Source organism: Rana temporaria, chromosome 9 (assembly GCF_905171775.1).
Source record: "Rana temporaria chromosome 9, aRanTem1.1, whole genome shotgun sequence".
Taxonomy (NCBI): domain Eukaryota; kingdom Metazoa; phylum Chordata; class Amphibia; order Anura; family Ranidae; genus Rana; species Rana temporaria.
Window position 1 is genome coordinate 10809160 of NC_053497.1, and position 15109 is coordinate 10824268.

Consider the following 15109-nt stretch of genomic DNA (forward strand, 5'->3'; position numbering starts at 1 on the left):
GAGATGGTCAGAGACTGCAGACATGATACAAGAGATGGTCAGAGACTGCAGACATGATACAAGAGATGGTCAGAGACTGCAGACATGATACAAGAGATGGCCAGAGACTGTGGGCATAACACAAGGGCTGGTCAGAGATTGCAGATATGATACAACAGATGGTCAGAGACTGCAGACGACTGTCAGTGACTGTGAATATCCTGTAGAAATTGTTGGAGACTAGGGCATGCTTCAGGTGGTGGGCATTGACTGGGAGACACATTACGTGAGACTGCTAGAAATTGATGCTAAAAACAGGGCAAGAAGACACCAAAGAATAATGTCTACAGAGGGTCTCACAAAAGGGCTGCAGGTTGGGCACCAGGGTTCTAGAGGGATCCCATGGGTATGGTCTATATAGAGTTACACTGGTTCAAGCTGGAACAATGCAACTATGTGATGATGGCCATACCTGGCATTCTTCTTTAAAGGAAGAGACACAAGTGGGAGGTCTTCGCAGCTCTAAAGAATTAGCGCCGCCAGTCCTCCACACAAAGGACGCTTTTGCGGTCACGTGACAATTTGGATGAAGATCTAAAAAATTATGGGCCAGATTCTGGTAGATCGCTGCATCTTTGCGGCGGCGTAACGTATCTCATTTACGTTACGCCGCCGCAAGTTTTACGGGCAAGTGCTTGATTCACAAAGCACTTGCCTGTAAAGTTGCGGCGGCGTAACGTAAATCCTCCGCCGCAAGCCCGCCTAATTCAAATGATCCGTCTAGGGGGCGTGGATCATTTAAATTAGGCGCGTTCCCGCGCCGAACGTACCGTCCCTAAAATTTCCCGACGTGCATTGCGCTAAATGATGTCGCAAGGACGTCATTGGTTTTGACGTTAACGTAAATAGCGTCCAGCGCCATTCGCAGACGACTTACGCAAACGGCGTTAATTTTCGAATTTCGACGCGGGAACGACGGCCATACTTAACATTGACTGCGCCTCATATACCCAGGGGCAACTTTACGCGTCGCAAATCTTACGTAAACGTCGTAACTTCACTGCGTCGGTCGGGCGTACGTTCGGGAATTCGCATATTTTGCTAATTTGCATACTCGATCAGGGGAAAACGACGTCGGCGACACCTAGTGGCGAAAAAAAAAATGCATTTAAGATCCGACAGCGTAAGAGCCTTACGCCTGTCGGATCTAATGGTTATCTATGCGTAACGGATTCTATGAATCAGGCGCATAGATACGACGGGCGGACTCAGAGATACGACGGCGTATCTGGAGATACGCCGGCGTATCTCTTTTGAGAATCTGGCCCATTGACCTAGCGATAAAAGGTAGGTAGTCGTATCGCGCTTCCTTCCAGGTTTGTCTCACCTTCTTTTAGAGCTTCCAGAGTGTCATAATAACATCCATCAAATTTGAGTAGGTCCACCCCCCAGTCCGCAAACGTCTGTGCATCCAACTCGTAAAAATCCCGACTTCCTGGAAATCCGGCGCAGGTTTTGTTGCCCACGTCTTGATAGATCCCAAAAAGCAGGCCGCGGTCATGTACCTAAGAAAACCAGGAATACAGAGCTGAATCGATCCGTGTCTTTTATATATCAGCCTGGCGTTCAGCAGAATTCAACCCCAAAAAAATACGAATTATTATATTACCGCTTACCAGTCATTAGATGGGTTGGCTGCATTCGTTTTCTACGTAGCGCAAGCCATTTACACTACGCCGCCGCAACTTACTGGAGCAAGTGCCGTATTCTCCAAGCACTTGCTCCGTAATTTGCAGGGGGCGTAGTGTAATTGGCCCGGCGTAAGGCCGCGTAATTCAAAGTTGGGCGGCTTGTATTTAAATTAAGCGCGCCCCCTGCGCCGATCGAACTGCGCATGCGCCGGGTGAAAATATAGCCCAGTGCGCATGCTCCAGCTCACGACGGAAACCGTCAATGACGCCGACGTGAGCGTCATTGACGTAAAGTCGTATTCGCGGACGACTTAGGAAAACGACGTAAACGACGGAAAAAGCCGACGCTGACCCGACGCCATACTTAACGTGGCATACGACGGACCTACGTAAACTTGCCCCTCATATAGCAGGGGCAAGTTTACGCTTACGTAAACGTTGTAAATTCACTGCGTCGTCCGCGCGTACGTTCGGAAATTCGCGTAAATAGCTAATTTGCATAGACGATGGGGAAAACGACGTCGGCGACACCTAGCGGCGGGAAAAAAATGACATCTAAGATCTGACAGCGTCTCTTACGCCTGTCAGATCTAATGGATATCTATGCGTAACTGATTCTAAGAATCAGTCGCATAGATACGCCGGGCCAGATTAGGACTTACGACGGCGCAAATGGCGTGGCGCCGTCGTAACGCCTTTGAGAATCTGGCCCTTCGTTTTTTTCCCCCCCACTTTATTTTCACCTGGTGATCCTGATAATTGTCTAAATCTAACAATTAGTAAGCTGTAATTGATTTATTTTTTGGGGTTCCAACTGCCATTTTTATGGACAGCTTGGCCTGTTAAAGGAAACTGAAAAATAACAGAACTACTGGCAGGATCCCCAGATACAAAAATAAAGGAAATAAAAGCCTAAACAATAAAAATAATGCAGCTCATAAATCCAAGAAATAGTAAGTTGTAATATATTTCTTTTTTGGGGGGGGGGGGGGGGTTCCAACTGCTATTTTTGATGGACAGCTTGGCCTGTTAAAGTTGAAAGATAACAGACTTAATGGCAGGATCGGCAGGTGAAAAAAAAAGGATAAAAATGAATGCAGCCACCACATCTAAAGATTGTTAGGCTGAAATATATTACATTTCTTGGGTTTCCAACTGCCATTTTTGATGGACAGCTTGGCCTGTTAAAGGACTCTGAAAAATACCAGAACTATTGGCAGGATCCCCAGATAAAAAAAAAAAAAAAGCCTAAACAATAAAAAATAATGCGGCTCATAAATCTAAGAATTAGTAAGTTGCAATATATTTCTTTTTTTTGGGGAGTTCCAACTGCCATTTTTGATGGACAGCTTGGTCTGTTAAAGGAGGATGAAAGATAATAGACTGTCAGGATCACCGGGTGAAAAAGGAAAAAAACGGATGCAGCCACCACATCTAAAGATTGGTAAGCTGAAATATATAAAATTTTTGGGGTTCCAACTGCCATTTTTATGGACAGCTTGGCCTGTTAAAGGAAACTGAAAAATAACAGAACTATTGGTAGGATCCCCAGATAAAAAAATAAAGGAAATAAAAGCCTAAACAATAAAAATAATGCAGCTCATAAATCCAAGATATAGTAAGTTGTAATATATTTCTTTTTTGGGGGGGTTCCAACTGCTATTTTTGATGGACAGCTTGGCCTGTTAAAGTTGAAAGATAATAGACTTAATGGCAGGATCGGCAGGTGAAAAAGAGGGATAAAAATGAATGCAGCCACCACATCTAAAGATTGTTAGGCTGAAATATATTAAATTTCTTGGGTTTCCAACTGCCATTTTTGATGGACAGCGTGGCCTGTTAAAGGAAGCTGCAAAATAACAGACTTGCTGGTGGGGTCCTCAGATTAAAATAAAAAAAAAAAAAAGCCTAAAAAATAAAATAAATGCAGCTACCAAATCTAAGAATTAGTAAGCTGTAATATATTTCTTTTTTGGGGTTCCAACTGCCATTTTTGATGGACAGCTTGGTCTGTTAAAGGGAGTTGAAAGATAAAAGGCTTAATGGCAGGATCACCAGGTGAAAATGAATGTAGCCACCACATCTAAAGATTAGTAAACTGCAACAGATTATGGCCCGGATTCAGAAAGAATTTACGTCGGCGTATCCATAGATACGCCGCGTAAATTCTAGCATGCGCCGGCGTATCTTCTTTCTGTATTCAGAAAGCAAGATACGCCAAAATTTGGCTAAGATACGACTGGATACGACCGCCGTATCTTAGTTGCATATTTACGCTGGCCGCTAGGTGGCGCTTCCGGGAGATTTACGCGTAGAATATGCAAATTAGGTAGATTCAGAAACGTACGTCCGCCCGGCGCATTTTTTTTACGCCGTTTACGTAAGGCTTTTTCCGGCGTAAAGTTACCCCCGCTATATGAGGCGTATCCTATGTTAAGTATGGACATCGGGCCAGCGTCAAATTTTCCGTCGTTTGCGTAAGTCGTTCGCAAATAGGGCTGTACAGAAGTTACGTTCACGTCGAAAGCATTGCCTATTTGCGGCGTAATTTGGAGCATGCGCACTGGGAAACGTTCACGGACGGCGCATGCGCCGTCAGTCAAAAACGTCATTTACGTGGGGTCAGCCTTCATTACCATACAACACGCCCACTGCATGGATAATTTGGTTTCCGCGGGCTTACGCCGGACCACATACGCTACGCCGGCCTTAACTTAGGGCGCAGGTTCTTTCTGAATACAGAACCTGCCTCACTAAGTTATCTGAGATACGCTACGCCCGCACAAATTTACGCCGGGCTTTTTGAATCCGGCCCTATATTTTTTTTGGACTTCCAACTGCCATTTTTGATGGTCAGCTTGGTTAAAGGAAGTTCAAACATATCAGGATTACCAGGTGTAAAAAAAAACAGGAAAGAAAAAAAAAACGAACGTAGCCACCACATTTAAGGCTTGGGAAGCTACAAAGTATACCGTATTTATCGGCGTATACCGCGCACTTTTTTGCCCTGAAAATCAGGGCAAAATCGTGGGTGCGTGGTATACGCCGATACCCGCTTTCCCGCGCCGAGTTTTGAATACTGCGCCGACATATACCGAGCACAGTACACTCAGGTATAGTCGGGCAGTCTCGGCAACTTCCGCGCTCACGTCCTGGACGTACAGGACGTCAGCGCGGGTAGCGGAGCATTGCCGACAATACACGAGTGTCAGAGCGCAGTACACTCGTGTATTGTCGGTAATGCTCGGCTACCCGCGCGGACGTGAGCGCGGAAGTTGCCGAGACTGCCCGACTATACCCGAGTGTACTGCGCTCGGCATATGTCGGCGCAGTATTCAAAACTCGGCGCGGGAAACGAGCGAGGACGCCGCAGAAGGACGCCGGACCCGCCGAAGAGGACACTGGCCCTGCCGAATAGGACACCGGACCCGCCGCAGAAGGACACCCGAAGCCGCAGAAGGACGCCGGACCCGCTGAAGAGGACACCCGAAGCCGCAGAAGGACGCCGGACCCGCTGAAGAGGACACCCGAAGCCGCAGAAGGACACCGGACCCGACGAGGCCGCCGATGGACGCCGCGCGCAAGACACCAAAACTGTAAGTACAAAAAAAAAATTTCCACAGGATTCGGGGTCACTTTAGGGGTGCGCGGTATACACGGGAGCGCGTTATACCGCGATAAATACGGTAATTGTTTGTTTGATTTTGGGTTAATTACATCTTTAAAGCGGAAGTTCACCCGAAAAACTATTTTTAACATTAGATTGAGGCTCATTTTGTGAAGGGGAATCGGGAATTTTTTTTTAAATTGAAGCCGTACTTACCGTTTTAGAGAGCGATCTTCTCCGCCGCTTCCGGGTATGGTCTTCTGGACTGGGCGTTCCTATTTGATTGACAGGCTTCCGACGGTCGCATCCATCGCGTCACGAGTAGCCGAAAGAAGCCGAACGTCGGTGCGGCTCTATACGGTGCCTGCGCACTGACGTTCGGCTACTTTCGGAAAATCGTGACGCGATGTATGCGACCGTTGGAAGCCTGTCAATCAAATAGGAGCGCCCAGTCCCGCAGCCCATACCCGGAAGCGGCGGAGAAGATCGCTCTATAAAACGGTAAGTACGGCTTCGATTTAAAAAAAAAAAACACCCGATTCCCCTTCACAAAATGAGCCTCAATCTAATGTTAAAAATTAAGGCCCAGATTCTCGTAGATGGGCGTAAAACTGCGGCGGCGCAACGTATGTCATTTACGTTACGCCTCCGCAAGTTTTACAGGCAAGTGCTTTATTCACAAAGAACTTGCCTGTAAAGTTGCGGCGGCGTAGCGTAAATCCTCCGGCGCAAGTCCGCCTAATTCAAATGAGCCGGGTAGGGGGCGCGGAGCATTTAAATTAGGCGCGTTCCCGAGCCGAACGTACTGCGCGTGCGCCGTCCCTAAAATTTTCCGACGTGCATTGCGCTAAATGACGTCGCAAGGACGTCATTGGTTTTCGACGTGAACGTAAATGGCGTCCAGCCCCATTCACGGACGACTTACGCAAACGACGTCAATTTTTAAATTTCGACGCGGGAACGACGGCCATACTTAACATCGGTTGCCCCTCATATAGCAGGGGCAACTTTACGCGTCGCAAATCTAACGTAAACGCCGTAACTTCACTGTGTCGACCGCGCGTACGTTTGGGAATTCGCGTATTTTGCTAATTTGCATACTCGACGGGGAAAACGACGGAGGCGACACCTAGCGGCGGAAAAAAAAATTGCATATAAGATCCGACGGCGTAAGAGACTTACGCCTGTCGGATCTAATGGTTATCTATGCGTAACGGATTCTAAGAAATCAGTCGCATAGATACGACGGCCCAGATTAGGACTTACGACGGCGTACATTGCGGTGCGCCGTCGTAAGCCCTTTGAGGATCTGGGCCTAAGTTTTTGGGTGAACCTCCAAAATTTACTAAACATGATTGAATGTGATCTGTGAGTGACTCACATAATCGATCAGTTTCTTCATGCCTCCCGGGAAGCGGTCTGGGTCAGCCTGTAGCCTGTTGTTCTTGTCTCTATGAGGAGCCAGCCAGCAATCATCGATGCACAGATACTTATATCCCGCTTTCAGCCATCCATTGGACACCATGATGTCCGCCATCTGCATGAAGAGCTGGTCACTGGTGAAAGAAAAAACCCCAAATATTAACAGCTGAATAGAGCGGGAGAGAGCTGCAGCAAGTCACGTAGGGCCAGATTCAGGTAGAAGTGCGGCGGCGTAACGTATCGTAGATACGTTACACCGCCGCAAGTTTTCATCGCAAGTGCCTGATTCACAAAGCACTTGCGATGAAAACTACCCTGGCGGCCTCCGGCGTAAGCCCGCGTAATTTAAACGGGCGTGTGCCATTTAAATTAGGCGCGCTCCCGCGCCGGACCTACTGCGCATGCTCCCTTTCGTAACTCCCGCCGTGCTTTGCGCGAAATGACGTCATTTTTTCGAACGGCGACGCGCGTAGCGTACTTCCGTATTCCCGGACGGCTTACGCAAACGACGTGAATTTTTAAATTTCGACGCGGGAACGACGGCCATACTTTAGACAGCACATACGATTGCTGTCTAAAGTTAAGGCACCCAAAACGACGACTAACTTTGCGACGGGAAACTAGACTAGCGGCGACGTAGCGAACGCGAAAAACCGTCGGGGATCGCCGTAACTCCTAATTTGCATACCCGACGCTAGTTTACGACGCGAACTCCCCCCCAGCGGCGGCCACGGTACTGCATCCTAAGATCCGACAGTGTAAAACAATTACACCTGTCGGATCTTAGGGATATCTATGCGTAACTGATTCTATGAATCAGTCGCATAGATACTCTGTGAGATACGACGGAGTATCTCCGCTGTGAATCTGGGCCGTAGAGCCCACCAGAAAGTCGCACTGAATCTGTGGAAGGTAGTTCCAATTTCACTGCTACACAACCCGGAAACCGCGCCATGGAGGTACTGATAAAGAGCAAAACTAAAAAATGAATTAAAGAATTCCAGGTATTGAAATTTTCACATCGTTACATTGTTCCAAGCTTGGACCAAAGTAAGTACGTACTGTATGGACCATACCAATGTGATCCTTGTGGAAGCTGGAAATCTCTGTAGCGGGCAAAGCTGCTACCAATGTTCTCCACCGGCTTTTGGGTCCCGAACACAGGAGGTCGCTTTCAGGCGCAATTCAGGGATTATTTTCTGCTATTACAATGTAAGGATTGACACCCCTGTCAGGTGACATGGACTCACCCAAGGCGCAGAACCTAAGTGACAACTTGGTCGGTGACACAAGCGGGACACAGCACAGGGGGAATGCAGAGGGGCACAGTACAGGGGGGAATGCAGAGGGGCACGGCACAGGGGGAATGCAGAGGGGCACAGTACAGGGGGAATGCAGAGGGGCACGGCACAGGGGGAATGCAGAGGGGCACGGCACAGGGGGAATGCAGAGGGGCACGGCACAGGGGGAATGCAGAGGGGCACGGCACAGGGGGAATGCAGAGGGGCACGGCACAGGGGAAATGCAGAGGGGCACGGCACAGGGGGAATGCAGAGGGGCACGGCACAGGGGGAATGCAGAGGGGCACGGCACAGGGGGAATGCAGAGGGGCACGGCACAGGGGGAATGCAGAGGGGCACGGCACAGGGGGAATGCAGAAGGGCACGGTACAGGGGGAATGCAGAAGGGCACAGCACAGGGGGAATGCAGAGGGACACGGCACAGGGGGAATGCAGAGGGACACGGTACAGGGGGAATGCAGAGGGACACGGTACAGGGGGAATGCAGAGGGGCACGGCACAGGGGGAATGCAGAAGGGCACGGTACAGGGGGAATGCAGAGGGGCACAGCACAGGGGGAATGCAGAGGGACACGGCACAGGGGGAATGCAGAGGGACACGGTACAGGGGGAATGCAGAGGGACACGGTACAGGGGGAATGCAGAGGGGCACAGCACAGGGGGAATGCAGAGGGGCACAGTACAGGGGGAATGCAGAGGGGCACAGCACAGGGGGAATGCAGAGGGGCACAGCACAGGGGGAATGCAGAGGGGCACAGCACAGGGGGAATGCAGAGGGGCACAGCACAGGGGGAATGCAGAGGGGCACAGCACAGGGGGAATGCAGAGGGGCACAGCACAGGGGGAATGCAGAGTGCAGAGGGGCACAGCACAGGGGGAATGCAGAGGGGCACAGCACAGGGGGAATGCAGAGGGGCACAGCACAGGGGGAATGCAGAGGGGCACAGCACAGGGGGAATGCAGAGGGGCACAGCACAGGGGGAATGCAGAGGGGCACAGTACAGGGGGAATGCAGAGGGGCACAGTACAGGGGGAATGCAGAGGGGCACAGTACAGGGGGAATGCAGAAGGGCATAGTACAGGGAGGGGGGTCAGGAGGGCACAGTATAGGTTCTGGGACGCTTCCCGGGACACGACCATATCGGGACAGTTTAGCAAAAAGCATGACTATCCCAGCAAATCCGGGACAGTTGGCAAGTATGATATAATGCAAGATTATTGTGGGGCCCCTGGGCAGTGCCCTTGCATTAAGATGGCCCTGGCTACACTGTGGGGACAGGGTACAATATAGGGGAAGGACAGGGTCCGAGCAGAGGTCGAGGCAGATGGCAAGTAAGAGAGCAGTTGGTGTTAAGGTAAGCAGCAGGTTAGACTAGTTGGTGTTCAGGCAGAGGTCAAGGAAGGCAGCAGGTAACAGAGTAGTCAGTGTCCAGGTAGAAGTCAAGGCAGGCATAAGAGTAGTCAGTGTCCAGGCAAATGTCAAGGCAGGCAAAAGAGTAGTCAGTCAGTGTCCAGGCAGATGTCAAGGCAGGCAAAAGAGTAGTCAGTCAGTGTCCAGGCTGAAGTCAAGGCAGGCAGGAGGCATAAGAGTAGTCAGTGTCCAGGCTGAAGGCAAAAGAGTAGTGAGTTTCCTAGCAGAGGTCAAGGCAGGCAGCGGACACATGATTAGTCAGTGTCCAGGTAGAAGTCAAGGCAGGCATAAGAGTACTTAGTGTCTAGGCTGAAGTCAAGGCAGGCAGCAGGCATAAGAGTAGTCAGTGTCCAAGCAGAGGTCAAGGCAGGCAGCAGGTAAAAGTCAGGGTCCAGGCTGAAGTCGAGGCAGGCACCAGGCAAAAGAGTAGTCAGTGTCCAGGCCAAAGTCAAATCATGCAGCAGGCAAAAGTAGTGAGTGTCCAGGCAGAAGTCGAAGCAGGCAAAGAGTTGCCAGTGTCCAGACAGAAGTCAAGGCAGGCAGCAGTCATTAGAGTAGTCAGTGTGCATGCTGAAGTCAAGGCAGGCATAAGAGTAGTCAGTGTCCAGGCAAATGTCAAGGCAGGCAAAAGAGTAGTCAGTCAGTGTCCAGGCTGAAGTCAAGGCAGGCAGCAGGCATAAGAGTAGTCAGTGTCCAGGCAGAAGGCAAAAGAGTAGTGAGTGTCCTAGCAGAGGTCAAGGCAGGCAGCAGACACATGATTAGTCAGTGTCCAGGTAGAAGTCAAGGCAGGCATAAGAGTAGTCAGTGTCCAAGCAGAGGTCAAGGCAGGCAGCATCTAAAAGTCAGGGTCCAGGCTGAAGTCGAGGCAGGCACCAGGCAAATGAGTAGTCAGTGTCCAGGCCAAAGTCAAATCAGGCAAAAGTAGTGAGTGTCCAGGCAGAAGTCGAAGCAGGCAAAGAGTTGCCAGTGTCCAGACAGAAGTCAAGGCAGGCAGCAGTCATTAGAGTAGTCAGTGTCCATGCTGAAGTCAAGGCAGGCAGCAGGTAAAAGTAATCAGGGTCCAGGCAGAAGTTTAAGCAGGCAGCAGGCAAAGAGTAGCCAGGGTCCAGGCAGAAGTCAAGGCAGGAATAAGAGTAGTCAGTGTCCATGCTGAAGTCAAGGCAGGCAGCAGGTAAAAGTAGTCAGGGTCAAGGCAGGCCGCAGGCAGGAAAGTAATAGGAAAGGGAAGAGTCAGCAACAAGGCAGGAGACATGATCAGGGTCAGCCAATCCAGGCCAGTTGTGGGTAATCTGAAGTTCAACATTGTAGAGGACAAGGACTTCTAACATGGTGGGATGTCGAGAAAGTAAGGGGAATCCAAGGGCATTTATGAATTTTCTCAGTTCTGGCTCCCCGATAATGAGAACAAAGGAACACGCCCACACAATGTAGGTTGGCTTAGCTGTTTACAATCTCTCCATCTAGGTTATAGTAGCTGTGGTATTGCTTTGCGCGCGCAAGACGCTTTCCCCAACTTGTTTGTTCCCCGACTTAGTTGGGGTAGGCGGTACACTTTGGTGGGGGTGTGTCAGTCACGCCCTGGAACCTTTGGGAACCCACCTTTGACCTCTGGGGGAGGTCCCTGTTCCAATTCCTGAGTCCTCGCCTTATTCGTCAATGGGAAACCCTAACACCCTAACCCCTCACCCTAACCCTAAGCCCTAACCCCAACCCCTTAACCCCCTAAGCCCTAACCCCAACCCTAAGCCCTAACCCCAAACCCTTAACCCCCTAACCCTAAGCCCTAACCCCAACCCCTTAACCCCCTAACCCTAAGTACCCGGGGGGTACTTGTGCTCTTTCAGGGTTTGTTCCCAATATTTGGGATGTTGGCGACACTTTAGGGAAAATATCATCTTTTTTGTTTATTTTTTTCCCCCTGTGGTTCACTACTTATTGGTGTCCATACGTCTCTCACAATGGATCAGGACGACCTAGACCACATAAAAAAAAAAAAGGGTCAAATCTGACATTGCCAATTATAGATGGACACAAGGCTGCTGTCTTAATGCATGGGCACCCCTGGGCATTGCCCAGGAGCCCCCAGATGCATGGGGGCCCCATGATAATCTAGCGTTATATCATAATTTCCGGGACAGTCACGCATTGTACTAAACTGTCCCGGAATGGCGGTGTCCTGAGCAGTGCCCCCGGACCTGTAGTGTGCCCGTCTGAGTCCCCCCCTGTACTGTGCTCTTCTTTCCCCTCCCCCCCTTACTGTGCCCTTTGTGTTGATCAGTCTTTTATTTATGGCATGTTTTCTTACTGTTTAAAATCGATTTTATTGTACACTATTAAATAGATGTTTAATTCGATCAACTATTTATACTTTAACCACTTCCATACCGGGCACGTATACACCTTCCCGCCCAGACCAATTTTTAGCTTTCAGCACTGTTGCACTTTGACAATTGCGCGGTCATGCTACACTGTACCCAAACTAAATTTTTATCATTTTGTACCCACAAATAGAGCTTTCTTTTGGTGGTATTAGATCACCTCTGGGATATTTATTTTCTGCAAAAAAAAATAAAAAATTACCGAAAATTTAGAAAAAAAAAAAGTATTTTTTTGTTTCTGTTATAAAACATTGTAAATAAGTACGTTTTCTCCTTTACTGATGGGCACTGATGGTACTGCACTGACAGGCACTGATAAGGCGGCACTGATGGGCACCGATGAGGTGGCACTGATGTGGTGGCATTGATGGGCACTAATATGCGGCACTGATGGGCGGCATGGATGGGCTTGGATAGGCGGCACGGATTGGGCACGGATAGGTGGCACAGATGGGCACAGATAGGCGGCACGGCTGGGTACGGATATCGGATAGGCGGCACAGACAGGCGGCACGGATGGGCACTGATAGGCGGCACGGATGGGCACTGATAGGCGGCACGGATGGGCACTGATAGGTGGCACAGATGGGCACTATTGTATGTGTTGTACTAATGGATGCCAATCAGTGCCAAACAATGCCTGCCAATCAGTGATGGCCATTGTGGGCACTGATTGGCATCCATTGCGGCACTGATTGGCATCCATTTTGTGTGTCCATCCCTGGTGGTCTAGGGTGGCATACATTTATTTATTTTCACTGCTGTTCTATATGCCCATCCCTGGTGGTCCAGTGGGCCTCCTCGGGGGGGCTGTGCTGATGATCGATCAGCACAAACCCCCCCCTGTCACAGGAGCAGCCAATCGGCTCTCCTCTACTCGCGTCTGACAGACGCGAGTGAGGAAAAGCCGATTACCGGCTTTTCCTATTTACATCGTGATCAGCCGCGATTGGACACGGCTGATCACGTGGTAAAGAGTCTCCGTGAGAGACTCTTTACCTTGATCGGTGTTGCGGGGTGTCAGACTGACACCCTGCAACAACGTCATATGACGGCCAGTCAGGATTCTACAACCACTTTGCCGACGTCAATATGTCATTGGCGGGCGGCAAGTGGTTAATTCTTGAGTAAATTGCGGCAGCCTGGTGAGAAGAACCCCACTGCATTACTTTGCCCGGGGGGCCCATGATGCTATTAAGATGGCCCTGGATGGACGTGTAAGAGGGGCTTTGCAATTGGCTAAAATTGTCACTAAGCCCCTTTTTGCTAGAACACTGTCCCTCCTACTGAGGCCGAACCCTCCACCGTATTGTGCCCTACGCGTTTTGCGTGTAATACACTTTAATGGACTCGCACCATTCGGGTCTGGTATGAATTTTGAGGTGAACCCCATGCCAAAATTATATATATATATATATATATATATATATATATATATATATATATATATATATATATATATATATATATATATATATATATATATAAATAAATAAATGGCATGGAGCCCCCCCAAAATCCATACCAGACCCTCATCCAAGCATGCAGCCTGGCAGGCCAGGAAAGGGAGGCAGGGGGACAAGCTAGTGCCCCCTCTTCCTGAACCATGCCAGATCACATGCCCTCAGCATGGGGGGGGGTGCTTTGGGGCAGGGCCCAGAGCCCCAAGCACCTTGTCCCCATGTTGATGGGGACAAGGGCCTTTTCCCCACAACCCTGGATAGTGGTTAGGGGGGGTCTACAGGCATAGGGCTCAAGGGGGCCCCAGATCCCACCCTCCTCCCTATGTGAAAAAGTGCATAGTACCCCTACTCATTCACCAAAAAAAGTGAGTAAAGATACAGCATTATTTTTTGACAATTCCTTTACTAAAAAAAAACAAAAAAAAAAAAAACACAATGTTCCCCGATGTAGATCCATCACCAATCAGGATGCCTGCCCCACTGCCGGACCCGGAAACCCCCCCCCCCCCCCCAAAAAAACAAAGGCTTCGTTCGCTCCGCCTGACAGTTCTTATATTGCTAAGGGGCGGGGCCACCTGTTGGCACCACGCTCTGTGATGTCATTGACCATTGCATGCTGGGTCTGTGATGTCACGGTGAAGAGGGGTCATCCAATCAACAACATGGGTTTAAATTGGTTGTAAACCCTGATGGTGCAAGAAATATCTCCCAAACCTAAAAGGTTTGGGAGATATAGGACGTCATCGTTGCTCCGGCCAGTCACAACGCCGGAGCAGCGATACCCGGAAGTCACTCCGGGTATCATGGTGGCATCGGAGGAGGCGAACGAGGGCCGCTGCGGGGGCTTCGATCTCAGGCACACTAGCTCATTATGCCTTTGTCTTGCAGGTTGTCATTTTTATTTTATTTTTTGACAAGAGGGTTTATTTCCTCTTTAAAATCGCTTAAGCCTTGTACACACGATCGGATTTTTCCACAGACAAAGCGCCAGACTTTTGTCCGAAGGGCGTTGGCCAGGAACTTGTCTTGCATACAAACGGCACACAATTGTCGGCCAACAAACACAAACATAGTGACGTACTATGTGGTTTTTCAGCTCTTGCGTACCACCCTTTGGGCACCTTCTGCTAATGTCGTGTTATGGTGATCATCGATTCCGAGCATGCGTGTTTGTACTTTTGTACACGCGATGGGAAAATCTCATAACAGACTGTTGTCTGCAGAAAAAATTATAAGCCTGCCATCCAACATTTGTCCGCGGAAAATCCGACGACAATTGTCCGATGGAGCGTACAAACGGTCGGATTTTCCGCCAACAGCCCGTCATCACACAACTCCCGTCGGAAAATCCGATCGTGTGTACGAGGCTTTACTTTGTAATTTGTTGTCCGGTAATCTCTCTATTTACTACCAGCACATAAGCCCTGATGAAGGGGGAGGTGTTGACCCCAAAACACTTTAGACTTTCTTGTGATCTTCCAGTGTGTACAATTCAGACTCAATGGACTCTTATCTTATCTTTTTGTCTCTCTCGCCCTTCTCACATTCTTTGAGTGTTTAGAAGAAGAAAACTGAAGGCTCCCCCTATGTCAGGCCCCCAGTCAGGTGATTCTAAAGCAAGCAACCTGGGCCTGAGGACATGGAGTCACCTCCTTCATGACCTGGGCCTGAGGACATGGAGTCACCTCCTTCATATCCTGGGCCTGAGGACACGGAGTCACCTCCTTCATGACCTGGGCCTGAGGACATCTCACCTCCTTCATGACCTGGGCCTGAGGACATGGAGTCACCTCCTTCATGTCCTGGGCCTGAGGACATGGAGTCACCTCATTCATGTTCTGGGCCTGAGGACATGGAG

At 49.6% G+C, this 15109-nt stretch overlaps 1 protein-coding gene across 1 annotated transcript in view; it reads right to left on the reverse strand.

Moving 5' to 3' along the window:
- GLA (galactosidase alpha) overlaps positions 1-15109 on the reverse strand; it is a 45213-nt gene that overhangs the window by 19772 nt on the left and 10332 nt on the right. The window contains exons 2-3 of the mRNA XM_040322770.1: positions 6659-6833; positions 1367-1544 (exon numbers count right to left, since the gene is read on the reverse strand). Of these exons, the coding sequence (XP_040178704.1) occupies positions 1367-1544; positions 6659-6833 (353 nt within the window). The remainder of the gene's footprint in view (positions 1-1366; positions 1545-6658; positions 6834-15109) is intronic.